The sequence below is a fragment of the Ceratotherium simum genome, chromosome 14, assembly GCF_057802395.1.
Source record: "Ceratotherium simum simum isolate JZ-2026a chromosome 14, ASM5780239v1, whole genome shotgun sequence".
NCBI lineage: Eukaryota > Metazoa > Chordata > Mammalia > Perissodactyla > Rhinocerotidae > Ceratotherium > Ceratotherium simum.
The window spans coordinates 10,560,993-10,574,061 of NC_141913.1; the positions used below are offsets into that span (position 1 = coordinate 10,560,993).

At 34.7% G+C, this 13,069-nt stretch overlaps 2 protein-coding genes across 5 annotated transcripts in view; one reads left to right on the plus strand and one right to left on the minus strand.

Annotated features, from left to right (window-relative positions):
- USP14 (ubiquitin specific peptidase 14) overlaps window positions 1-10,602 on the plus strand; it is a 47,982-nt gene extending 37,380 nt beyond the window's left edge. For both annotated transcript variants that reach the window (XM_087439021.1, XM_004421034.3), the window contains 4 exons: window positions 566-694; window positions 5,990-6,050; window positions 6,420-6,527; window positions 7,453-10,602. In XM_087439021.1, coding sequence (XP_087295147.1) covers window positions 566-694; window positions 5,990-6,050; window positions 6,420-6,527; window positions 7,453-7,601 — 447 coding nt within the window. In that variant the 3' untranslated portion in view covers window positions 7,602-10,602. The remainder of the gene's footprint in view (window positions 1-565; window positions 695-5,989; window positions 6,051-6,419; window positions 6,528-7,452) is intronic.
- The window catches only part of THOC1 (THO complex subunit 1), a 54,825-nt gene continuing 52,249 nt past the window's right edge, over window positions 10,494-13,069 (minus strand). Inside the window, exons 19-21 of one of the 3 annotated variants that reach the window (XM_087439018.1) lie at window positions 12,491-12,638; window positions 11,669-11,693; window positions 10,494-10,898 (exon numbers count right to left, since the gene is read on the minus strand). In XM_087439018.1, coding sequence (XP_087295144.1) covers window positions 10,603-10,898; window positions 11,669-11,693; window positions 12,491-12,638 — 469 coding nt within the window. In that variant the 3' untranslated portion in view covers window positions 10,494-10,602. Of the gene's footprint in view, window positions 10,899-11,617; window positions 11,694-12,490; window positions 12,639-13,069 lie in introns of all 3 variants that reach the window. The other 2 variants (XM_004421033.3, XM_087439019.1) reach the window with 2 other exon arrangements.

A 13,069-nucleotide genomic window follows, 5' to 3' on the forward strand; every position in this document is an offset into this window, starting at 1 on the left:
CCCTGATCCTTGGGAGAGGTAGAATTCTAGCCTGTTGAGCTGAAATTCATAATACATTTTGAAATATACTTAGTGTTATATGAGAAGGTTAAATGTAGTTGAAGTTATCTACTAGTGTTAACTTTAAATATATTAATATTAGTTATTGAACTGTATCACTATTGTTTCTATGTAAAATCGTATTTCAAATTAAAGTCATAAGTGACCCCATTTGTAAATTGACTCCACTGCTGGTTTTGGGTATCCATTATTTTCACAGCAACTAGTCTGATATTTCTGAAATGTTTCTTTGTCATATAAATTTTGGTAATTTCTCTGTGGTCAGTTTCATGGGTTAAAATGTTTAATGGGAAAAAAGTTTTAAAAACTTACCTTAAGTTAGGACCAGATTGAAAATAAGCACTGTGATATTTTCAACTGTATAGATTTCCAAGTGACTTTTACAGATTTTATTTTCGGCTTTATTTGCATATGAAGGCACTGCTTTAACAGTGTGATAGATATTTTAAATAACTACTTTTATAAGTCTGTTTACACATTTTTGTTTTCTTTTTGGTTTATACAGGATGTTAAATTTCCTCTTATGTTGGATGTGTATGAACTGTGTACACCAGAACTTCAAGAGAAGATGGTCTCGTTTCGATCAAAATTCAAGGATCTAGAAGATAAAAAAGTGAATCAGCAGACAAAGATAGTAGGTTCTTATCTAATCTTAATATTTGAATCTTAATATTTTAATCTTCACTCACTGTTCACTGATTACTTTGTATTGTTAATCTATTAGTAAAAATGGATGAACCTGTGTCTTATTTAGCCTACCTACAAATCCTGCATATATTGGTGCAAGCCTTTAAAGTTAGGTATATTTTAACATAAGTAAAAGAACTCTTATGTTATGGTAAATGGGTTCTTTGTGGTAGAATAAGCTTAATATTTTCTTTTCCTGAATAATCTGCAGCTTATATTCCTTTTATATTTGTCTCCTCAAAGCATTTCACATAAAATCTTGCCTAGTATTTTCAGCATATTTTATTATTTTCCTTGCAAAGCATGGAGTTATCTCCATTTTTAGATGGAATTGGTGGTAAAGAATATTGGTTCATTTATGCTCCCTGTGCTGACCAAGTTGTTTTTAGTAAGTGCTGCAGGTATGCCCGTCACTGCTAAAACTGTAACCTTACCAACTTTATATTTAATAAATTGTATTATTTTAGGTTCAGATAAGGTAAAGCTGAATTATGTGTTGGATTTTTTCTTAAAAATGAAAGAGATATTTTCTGGTAACTAGAAATATTTTCAGTGTGATGTTATAATATATCAGATTTTAAAATTAAATTCTTCTGCGGGTTACCGTGTGTGTGTGTGTTTTAAAAGCAATTTTAAAAAAATTTAAACTGTATTTTGAGATAATTATAGAATCACATGCAGTTATAAGAAATAATACAAAGAGATTCTGAGTTCCTTTTACCGAGTTTCCCCTCACGGTAGCATCTTGTAAAACTATATTACAACCAGTATATTGACATTGGTGCAATCTAGGTACAGTACATTTCCATCACCACAAAGATCCCTCTTTTTTGTCCCTTTGTGGTCAAACCCACTTCTGTTTTGCCCCTACTGCCTCCTTAATTCCTAGGAACCGCTAACCTGTTTTCCATTTCTATAATTTTGTCGTTTCAAGAAAGTTATATAAATGGAATCATACAGTATGTAACCTTTTTTTTTTTTTTTAAAGTTTATTTATTTATTTATCCCCCCAAAGCCCCAGTAGATAGTTGTACGTCATAGTTGCACACCCTTCTAGTTGCTGTATGTGGGACTCGGCCTCAGCATGGCTGGAGAAGTGGTGCGTCCGTGCGCGCCTGGGATCCGAACCCAGGCCGCCAGCATCAGAGCGCGTGCACTTAACTGCTAAGCCACGGGGCCGGCCAGTATGTAACCTTTTGGGATTGACTTTTCTCACTCAGCCTAATTCTCTGGAGTTTAATCTAGGTTGTTTCATATAGCAGTATTTCCTTTTTTATTGCTGAATAGTATTCCATGGTATGGATATATCACAGTTTGTTTAACCATTCACCCATTGAAGGATAGCTGGATTGTTTCCAGTTTTGTCTATTATGAATCAGGCTGCTGTAAGCATTTATGTACCAGTTTTAGAGTAAACAAAAATTTTCATTTCTCTGGTATAAATACCCAGGAGTATAATTGCTAGTGCATGGTATTTGTATATTTAATTATTTAAGAAACTGTCAAATGTTTCCCATAGTGGCTGTACCGTTTTAGATTCTCATCAGCAGTATATGACTGATCTACTTTCTCTACATTCTTGCCAGAATTTGATGGTGTCACTGTTTTTTATTTTAGCTATTTGGATAGGTTTGCAGTGATATCTCATGGTTTTAATTTGTATTTCTTAATGATGTCAAACATGTCTTCATGTGTTTCTTTGCCATCTATATATCCTCTTTGCTGAAATATCTCTTTACGTCTTCTACCCACTTTCTTTTTTTTTGAGGAAGATCAGCCCTGAGCTAACATCCGTGCTAATCCTCCTCTTTGTGCTGAGGAAGACCGGCTCTGAGCTAACATCTATTGCCAATCTTCCTCCTTTTTTCCCCCAAAGCCCCAGTAGATAGTTGTATGTCATAGTTGCACATTCTTCTAGTTGCTGTACGTGGGACGCAGCCTCAGCATGGCCAGAGAAGCGGTGCCTTGGTGCGCGCCCAGGATCCGAACCCGGGCCGCCAGTAGTGGAGCGCGTGCACTTAACCACTAAGCCACGGGGCCGGCCCTCTACCCAGTTTCTAATTGTGCTGTTTGTTTTTATACTCTTGAATTTTGAGAGTTCTTTACATTCTAGATACTAGTCCTTTGTCAGATATATGGTTTCCAAATATTTTCTCACAGCCTGTAGCTTTGTCTTTTCATCCTCTTAATGGGGTCTTTTGCAGAGGGAAAGTTTTAAATTTTGATGTAATCCAGTCTGCTTTTTCTTTGGTTGCTCTTGCTTTTGGTGTCATATCTGAGAAACCATTGCCTAGTCAAACAAAGGCCATGAAGATTTATGCCTATATTTTCTTCTAAGAGTTTTATAGTTTTAACTCTTTCGTTTAGGTTTTTGATCCATTCTGGGTTAATTTTTGTATATGGGATGAGGTACAGGTCCAGATTTGTTCTATTGAATGTGAATATCCAATTATCCCAGCACCATTTGGTGAAAAGACTATTCATTGCCTATTCATCGAATGGTCTTGGCACCCTTGGAGAGAAAATCAGTTGACCATAGATGTATATTTCTGGACTCGCAGTTTTATTCTGTTGGCCTGTATGTCTGCCCGTATGCCAGTACCACAGTCTTGATTACTGTAGTTTTGTAGTAAGGATTGTGGCAAAGGCTGTCTTCCAACTTTGTTCTTCTTTTCAAGATTGTTTTGGCTCTTCTGAGTCCTTTGTATTTTCATATTTATTTTAGGATCACCTTGTCCATTTTTTCAAAAATAGCAATTGTAATTTTGATGAGGACTGCGTTGAATGTATAGATCAATGTGGGGACTATTGCCATTTTAATAATATTAAGTCTTGCAGTCCATGAACTTGATGTCTTTATGTAAGTTTTCTTTAATTTATAGTTTTTAATGTGCAAGTCTTGTACTTAGGTTAAATTTATTCCTAAGTATTTTATTCTTTTTGATGTTTTTGTGAATGGCATTGCTTTCTTAATTTCAATTTTAGATTATTCATTGATTTTTGTATATTGATCTTATATCCTTTACTTTGCTGAACTGGTTTATTAGCTGTTTCTTTTTTTCCTCTTTTATTTTTTGAGGGAGATTGTATTAATTCTAATTAATACCAAAAGAGAATTGGTATTAATTCTTTTTTAGATGTTTGGTACAATTGTCTAGTGAAACACTGGGCCTGGAGATTTCTTTTTCAGGAGTTTTTAAATTACACATTCACCTTCATTTGTAGGAATGGGCTCTTCAAATGATCTCTTTCATATTGGGTTTGTTTTGGTAGTTTGTGTTTTCTTGGAATTGATTCATTTCATCCAGCCTGTCAATTTTATGTATGTAGAGTTGTTCCTAGGATTCTAATTCTTTTAATGTCTTCAGGGTGTGTAGTGATATATATCCTGATCATTCCTGATATTGGTAATTTGTGTCTTTATTTTTCCTTTGTCTTGCTAGAGGATTGTCAATTTTATTGATCTTTTCAAAGAACTGGCTGTTTGTTTCATTGATTTTTCTCTATTATTTTTCTGTGTCTAGTTTTATTGACTTCTACTCGTTATTTGCTTTTTCTGCTTGCTTTGGGTTGATTTTTCTCTTTTTCTAGATTCTTAAGAGATATGGGAACTTAGATTTTTTATTTCAGACTTTCCCCTATTTTCTAATGTATGCATTTGGTGCTATAAATTTCCCTCTCGGCAGTCCTTTTCCTTTAAATTTGTTGAGGTTTGCTTTATGGCTCAAGATATAATCTATCTTGGTAAGTGTTTCATGGAAAGAATGTGTATTCTACTAAGTGGAATGTTCTATAGATGTTGATTAGATCCACTTGGTTGATGGTGTTGTTGCATTTTTCTATAGCTTTGCTGTTTTTCTGTCTAGTTCTATCAGTTGTTGAGAGAGGAACGGTGAAGTCTTCAACTAAAATTGTGGAGGTGTCGTTTCTTCATTCAGTTCTGTCAGCTTTTGCTTTGCCTATTTTGTAGCTCTTATTTGGCACATACACATTTAGGATTGCTATGTCTTTTTGGTGGAGTGACCCTTTTATTATTATGCATTGTCCCTCTGTCCCTGATAATTTTCTTTGCTCTGAAGTCTACTTTATCTGATATTAATATTGCCTTTATTAATTTTATTAATATGGTTTTTTTTGTTAACGTTTGCATGATATATCTTTTTCCGTCCTTTTACTTTAAATTTGCCCATACTCTTATGTTTGAAGACAGTTTATTATAGACAGCATATAGTTGGGTCATGTTTTTTGATCTGCTCTGTTAACCTGTCTTTTTATTGGTATATTTAGACCATTTGTACTCAGTGTAATTATTGATATGTTAGTGTTTAAATCTAATATTTTGCTGTTTGTTCTGTTTTTCATTTCTCTTTTTTGCCTTCTTGTGGGTTACTTGAACATTTTTTAGAATTCTTGTTTGATTTATCTATAATGTTTTCAAATGTATTTCTTTGTATAGCTATTTTTTGTGGTTGCTCTAGGTATTACATTATATATATAAAAACAAGTGGTTGACCTAGTTGCCATTTTTTGTTGAGGATCCTTTCTCTTATCACTCTGGCTATCTTGAAACTGCTTGCATTGTCTTCATTACCATTATAGTTTTCAAGAACTTTGTGCCCATATGCCTAGATAAGTTGTTTAATCTTTTTGTATTACACATTGAAATTGGTTGATTCAGGGAGTTCCACTAAAGATCCTTGTCTAAAGTAGTAAATCATGCCTCTTTTAATATAGGTAAATATTTACTGAATTAAATATTTCTGTTCATTTGGGCTGAAGTGGCAGGTGGCCATGGCTTAGTAGATTTAATATTAGTTGTAGTATTCAACTTCCCTTTTTTTGTTTTGAGGCAGCTTTTTTGTCTTTTCACCTATGTGTGTTTTGATAATATTTTGGTAGAATTATAGATGTGGGTTTTCCTTTTCTACCCAAGAGCACTGTTTATCTGTACTGCTATATTCACCGGTATGCTCTAGCTTTAGTGGTTTAAAATTGGTTCTTATAATCAGAGGGTCTGTTACTATATACTATATATACAAGATTGTATATTATTAAAGTGTAGGACCTTTGGGTTTACAGTTTTATGTTAATGTGTAGTTATTTTATTAAATTGTAAGGTAGACAATATTTGTGTCAGTACTTTGCACTGTAGTCAGTAAATAGTTGTGGAAATGAATACTCATTGAGAATACAAATTTTATTCCAATATCATGATTTAAAATTAAATATTTTTTCCCCTCAGAGTGACAAAAAGAGTAGTCCCCAGAAAGAAGTTAAGTATGAACCCTTTTCTTTTGCTGATGGTAAGTGAAATCTTCATTTTCAATTGAGTTATTGTGTGTGTGTGTGTTTTTAAAAGATAAAATTACTGTCTTGCCACATCTTTTTTCAGATATCATGCTTATGGGAAAAAATGTTGTTTCTTGAAGTATAATTTACCTTAATATGACATACAGTAAAAATCACTTTTTAGCCTATAGTTCTGTGAATGATATCATCCTTCTTAAAACATCTTTCATGAAGCCTTAACTTGGATTGGACAGTGGTATTTTACTGTATTCTAATAATACTTCCCTAGGCTAAACTTCAGAGTTGTTCTTGCTTGTTACCTAGCTTGAGCAAGCAAATGTCTGTTCATTGTCTAATATAATTGGATTTATGTCTTTCTGTAGACATTGGCTCCAATAATTGTGGATACTATGATTTACAAGCAGTGCTAACACATCAGGGAAGGTCTAGCTCTTCAGGTCATTATGTATCATGGGTGAAGAGGAAACAAGGTAAAGATTCTATTTTTTTCAATTGTTACATGTCATTTTAACAGTTTGTTTAGTATAATGATAGCACAGTGGTTCTCAAACATTTTGGTCTCAGGATCCCCTTACATTCTTAATTATTGTGGACCCCCAAAACATTTTTTTTTTTTTTTTTTTGTGAGGAAGACTACCCCCGAGCTGACACCCATTGCCAATCCTCTTTTTGCTGAGGAAGACTGGCCGTGGGCTGACATCTGTGCCCATCTTTCACTACTTTATATGGGACGCAGCCACAGCGTGGCTTGACAAGCGGTGTGTCAGTCTGTGCCCGAGATCCAAACCTGTGAACCCAGGGCTGTCAAAGCAGAGCGTGTGAACTTAACTGCTACGCCACTGGGCCGGCCCCCAAAAACCTTTTGTTCATGAGGATTATTTATCTTAATATTTACTATAATGGAAATTAAAACTGAGAAATAAATTCATTTTAAACTGACAGTAATAAACCCATTACATATTAACGTAAATAAAACATTTAAAGATAAAAATAATTTCCAGAATAAAAAAAATTAGCAAGAAATGATATTGATTTACATTTTTATAAGTCTGTTTTGTCTGGCTTACTAGGAGACAGCTGGATTCTCCTATCTGTTTCTGCATTCAGTCTGTTGCTTTATCCCATTGTGTAGCTTCTGGAGGATTCCAAAGCGCACTTGAGAGAATGAGGGGGAAAAAGCAAATAATGGTTTACTAGTGGTATGAAAATAGCTGTAAGCTTCACAGAACCGCTGAAATGGTCTTGAACCTGAGTAGTCCTTGGACTACACTTTGAGAACTGTTGGTATGACAGATAGAATATTGCTGTGCATAAAATTACACAGTACCTTTTTTGAAATGTAACTCTGTAAAGTTGCTTAGGATATTAATTTCATTTTCCTTTCTCATTCTTTAGACGAATGGATTAAGTTTGATGATGATAAGGTCAGCATTGTGACACCAGAGGATATCTTGCGGCTTTCTGGTGGTGGAGACTGGCATATAGCTTATGTTCTACTCTATGGGCCTCGCAGAGTTGAAATAATGGAAGAGGAAAGTGAATAGTAATCTTCATTTTAGCTATTTATGCTTAGGTGTGAAATAAATGTTATTTGTTGATCACTTCTATAATCCAGAGCTTTAGAGCAAGATATTTAGGTGGTTTTATGTGTTTCCCCTCATGTGGAACAAAAGAGGGCAGAAGCAGACTACTCTATGTATCAACCTAAAAAATTACAGAAAAGAGAAAATTGCCTTTGGACTGTGCTGCCCTGTGTAAAGATGGCAGAAAGACATTTTTAAAAAGCTTATTTCTTGCATTAATTTTTAAAAATTCTGAGTTGAAATGCCTTTCAAACATTACCTTTTGTGATGATAATTTTTCTCCCTTTTTCAGCCCAAGATTCAACAATCAAATGTGTATTGCACACCTATTTCTCTATTATTCGTTGTTGTTCTTGCATGGTTCAAACCACCGGTAATTCAGTAGCTGCCTATCCTTTGCCTTATCTAACAAAAATTTTGCCAGAAAGGTGGAAAGGAACTAAGTGTTGCTCTCATTTTGTAACTCAGTGCTGCTGTCCACATCCCATGGAGACATGGGTACAATCAAGTATTTGTCCAGCCTGACTGTTGCTGGCTTTTCATGACTTTAAAATAAATTGTGATCAATAATAGTACATTTGATTATACATTTATTACTGTCTCTCTGATGTACTATGGTTTGTACATTCAACTTGGTAATGGTTTTGTAGTAATCAACCCTAAAAAAAATGTTGACAAGCTCTGGTTGCTAATTTTTAGAAAATGAGGATATTTAATAAAAAAACAACAAAAAAAGGGATTAACAGCTTTTGACCTCAAGTCTTTTGTCTATTGAGTGTTGGAGCTTGGCTAAAGTTCAGATATGTTTAATACTATACAGTTTATGCAGATGGTTAGTTTTACTCTGCTGTTATTAAGCATCCATTTAAAAATGTTACCTTGTTTGCCTGCTAGCATTATATTCTGTTTAAAAAGAAATACAAAATTGTAAAAGTAATTGAGTTCTTTGGATGCTGAATGCAACAATGTTATCAAAAGATCTGCTCCTTGGCTCCCTTGGTGTTTGTTTTTACTCTCCTGTCAATTCCCAAAATCTTAATGTCTATCTCAGAATTTAATATCAATGATTTTTAAAGTCATGGTAGAAATACCAAGAGTATGAGGTATTTCAATATGGTAGATTTCTTATATTTTAATACATTCTAATTAGTTCCTTATTTTTGTTTCAGGAGCCTTGATTATTAGAGAAAGGATTGAATGTTAGCTAATTTGTCTCTAATTTTTGAGTTAGATATTTATAATAAAGTTTTGGGGATTATCATGAAATCTCATACCTTTGCTTATGCTGTTTTAAATGCTCTGCAGAGCATAGCACTGATAACTGTTAGATTCCTGGAGAATAATGGCCATTTTCCTCAAGTTTGAACAATGTGATATAATCTGAGAATGCTAGTGGATAAAATAAGCATTTCAGGGAAACTTCTTTGTAAATAGCTTCTTCAGCTAAATTAATTATTGGCAATCAGCACTCCCTCTGCCTTGGGAGAGGGTGCAGAATAGAATAGGGAGGATGAGACCGTAAGAATTGTAATGATTCTTTTATATATATTGGTATGAAGCTTGTAAGTTTGCAGAATTTTTTAATTCACTGTCTTATTTAGTCTGAATGATTTTGAGGACATAAATTTAGCAATTAGAATTCAGATTTTCTGACTTGTAGGATGCTGTAGATACTAGATCAGGTGAGGTAGGTTTAGAACAAAGTATGTAAACTTTGTATGGAATTAGAATTTTAGAATTGTAATTCCTTAATTGTCATCATTAAAAAAACTTGATTGATCCAAAAAAGCATTATTCCAAAGATTTTTTAAGTATAAGAAATTGGACTTATACCAGTGTTGTTTTAAACTTAACAAGGCTATTTTAGAATTTAACCTTGCATATAAGGTTTTTGAGAAGGGAGAGTTGGCAAGAAAATGTCTTGATTCCTGAGCGTGCCTTATATGCTGTGCCACTAGCACCAAGGCCCTTTCTGTATAAGAGCTGTGCTGTATCACTGTTGGACCAGCTAGTGAAGTTAAGCCCAAGCAAGAACATTTATCGTGTGATACACACCTAGTAGCCTCTCTTCAGGTTTCAAAACAACGATGACCTAATCTTAGAGCCCTAAGGGGAAACGCTTATGTGGGAATAGGAAAAGTAGATAGATGGTACTCTCTCCAGGCATTACTACATAGTGCTTTGCTGTTTATAGGGTGCTTTCACATACGTCTCATTTGAACTTCACAATAACCCCTGTGGTATGCATCCCTATTTTAACGACTTGAGAGGTTAAATAATTTTTGTAAGGCTGGTTCCATTTCTTTTTAAGTTGGGGGTTGGCAAACCTTTTCTGTAATGGGCCAGATAGTAAATATTTTCAGCTTTGCAGGCCATAAAGTCTTTGTTGCAACTACTTAACTTTGCTGTTGTAGTGTGAAAGGAGCCATAGACAACACTTAAAACAATCAGCATGGCTATGTGCCAGTAAAATTTAACTTACAGACAGGTGGTGAACAGACTATTGTTTGCTGATCCTCTGCTTTAAAGCATAAATGAGACTAGAGCAGTCATATGGTTTCAGAAAAGTCTTACTCTGGGATTTTCAGAATAGCAAGTTAAAACTGCTAACAGCATGCAGGAAACTAATTTGGCATAGTTCCTTAGGAAGTACCATGCTTCTAAATATTGCTTCTTGACTTCATTATAAATACATTTAATTTATTTAACAAAAATATATTATGTGACCATTAGGTTACTTTATTTTGGCCATTTTCCCAACCTACTTCCCCCTCCCGCCAAACCCTGAGGTCAGTTATCAAGAGCCAATATGCGTTCTGTTGTTCTTGGAGCACCAGCCAACTGTACAACAACTGTTATAAAAATGTTTATTGTTTACCAAAACCATTGGACCTCTTATCAAATGCTGCTTGGTAACAAAATCTTATCACAGTTTTAATAAAAAAAAAAAAGAAGAAATAAGCTAACTATTTGTCTCATTGTCATTAGTTAGACTTTCTGCGAGGTCACTTAATCCAGACTTATTCAGTGCGTTAATCAGATTCTCGGGTGTTGCATGTACTCCCTCTTGATCTTGCCAGGCAACTAGTAGCTGTTTAGCTCTCATCTTCATGTCTTCGCTGTCACACTCAATCTGTCTGATTTCTGAGTCTTTCATTTCTAAGTAGGGAGCCAGAATCTTCCATTGTTCACCCAGTTTGTTGGCAAATACCTCTATTTGTTCCCCTGTTACAGGTTTGTCTCGCTGAACATCAGGACCTAGAAAACACAGGAAATGTCAATTATGTACAAAGTACCAGGGCATGTCCAATTCAAAGTACACAACAGAACTGGGAAGATAACAGGGCCACTGAGATAAAGTAAAAAAATTTCTTTTTATATATATATATACACATACACACATATATTTTTTTTGCTGAGGAAGATTTGCCCTGAGCTAACATCTGTGCCAGTCTTCCTTTATTTTGTATGTGGGTCACCACCACAGCGTGGCCACTGATGAGTGATGTAGGTCCACGCCTGGGAACCGGACCTGGGCCACCAAAGTGGAGCACACTGAACTTAACCACTAGGCCACAGGGCTGGCCCCCTTTTTCATATTTTTCATGGGTTGAATACCGTTCTTATAATCATGATCATTAGGAAATCAATAATCAAAGCTAAAGCTGTTGCCTCTATTATAATTATGAAAGCTTCCCCTGAAAGCAGCTGCTCCTCCCTATCTCCCTCCCCAAGAATTAACAGAGGTATGAGTTGCCTTCAAATATAAGTACTTTCCCTTCTATCACTTCCAAATTTTATTGTATAAAATGTAATATTTTAAAAGTTATTGTCAAGCAATGTTTTCAATTCCTCACTATAAGAAACAGCTGAGATAAATGGTAGAAGTTGAGAAGTAGATCAAATAACGTACCTCTCAACAAAGAACCCCAATCTTTTCCAATTTTGTAAAATAGCCAAGAAAATTCAATTCTTACTTTCATTTTCCTTCAGTAAAGCATCATTATCTTCCTCATCTTCATCCTCACCTGTTTTTATTTCTTCAGAAGGAGGCTAAAATGTGTAAGAGGAATGTTTACAAGAATGCCAACTTCTAGAAAAAGATAACTGAGGCTACTGTTTGTTTAGATAAGAGTGGTTGTGAGATTCCAAGTACAGGGTCCACAACTTGAACCCTGAGAGTGTTAATGTGAATGTCAGCTAAGGATCACAAATGCGAGTGTTAACCTGGAGAAGGAGTGGACGGGGAAGACCTGAGAGTTGGAAAGACTCCCCTTGCCCACGACCTGGGAAGAAGAAGGGAGCCAGTAAAACGTATGGCAAGATGATTTGCAAATACCTAGCATATAGTAACAATGGTTTAGGGAAGAGTAGGGGAGCAACCGTCTCCTTAAAAAATTTTGAGTAATTTAATTAGGTTTTATGCACACAGTATAGTTATTACCATATTGTAGTAATACAATGAGAAAATTGTGCTAGAAAAGAGAACAGAGTAGAAAGATAGGCCAAGTTGCCTACTGTTACCCCTTAGATCCTGTGTTTGATAAAAGACAATATAATGCACTGGCAAACAGGAAAAATGATAATAGTTTACCCAAAGTATTGTGGACTTATATTAAATTATATGCTGTATAAAAAATTAACTATGTTACTTTATCAACTAATGTACTTCCTATAAATGTATAGTCAAATGCATTTTTTCCTCATTCTAAAACCTGGAGGTTTGTGGATCATTACTTTTTTTCACATGATAAACTCCAAATTCAGCTCTTTGCTCAAACAGTGATAGCAGTTTTTAAGTAAGATAATGTCAACTAAAGGATATGAAAAATTTGATCTATATTACTTACTGGTAATTCCTTGGCGAGCTTTATTACCATGTTTTCGAGATATTCTGGCAAACTTTTAAACTGCTGGTTGGTTGGCTGAAAGAAGTGAGGGCTTCTCCGTGCTAACAGTCTCAGGGCTCTCCAACCATAATTTGAATTGTTCACAGCCCTATAAAAAAAGGTCAGTCTTGTAATTTATAGTTTTTTATTTCTACATTCCCTTCTAGTTAATGTAATTTACCATGTGAAATTCTATACTCTAAGGTAAGAAGCTGAAGGCACCATTCTTTTCATTCTGATCCTATTTCTAAAGAACCTCTCAGTATATAGTTTACTTATAAATAATAATGGAAACCAACAGAGTCTGAAGAGGCAGGTTCACAGGCAGCAAACACATTTTAAAAGTTTACATACATTTTACTTAATTTTAAAAAGTCCATTAGTATGTGTCAGGTACTGGCTAGATGCTGTATGTTGAGGACAGAAATCATCCACCTAGTTAGAAAAAAAAAATAACTTCGTAATAGGTTCACTATGTTTAGTGAGTTGATATCCATATTGGCAATGTCACCTGCAGGTGTGAGTTTCATAATATTTTTT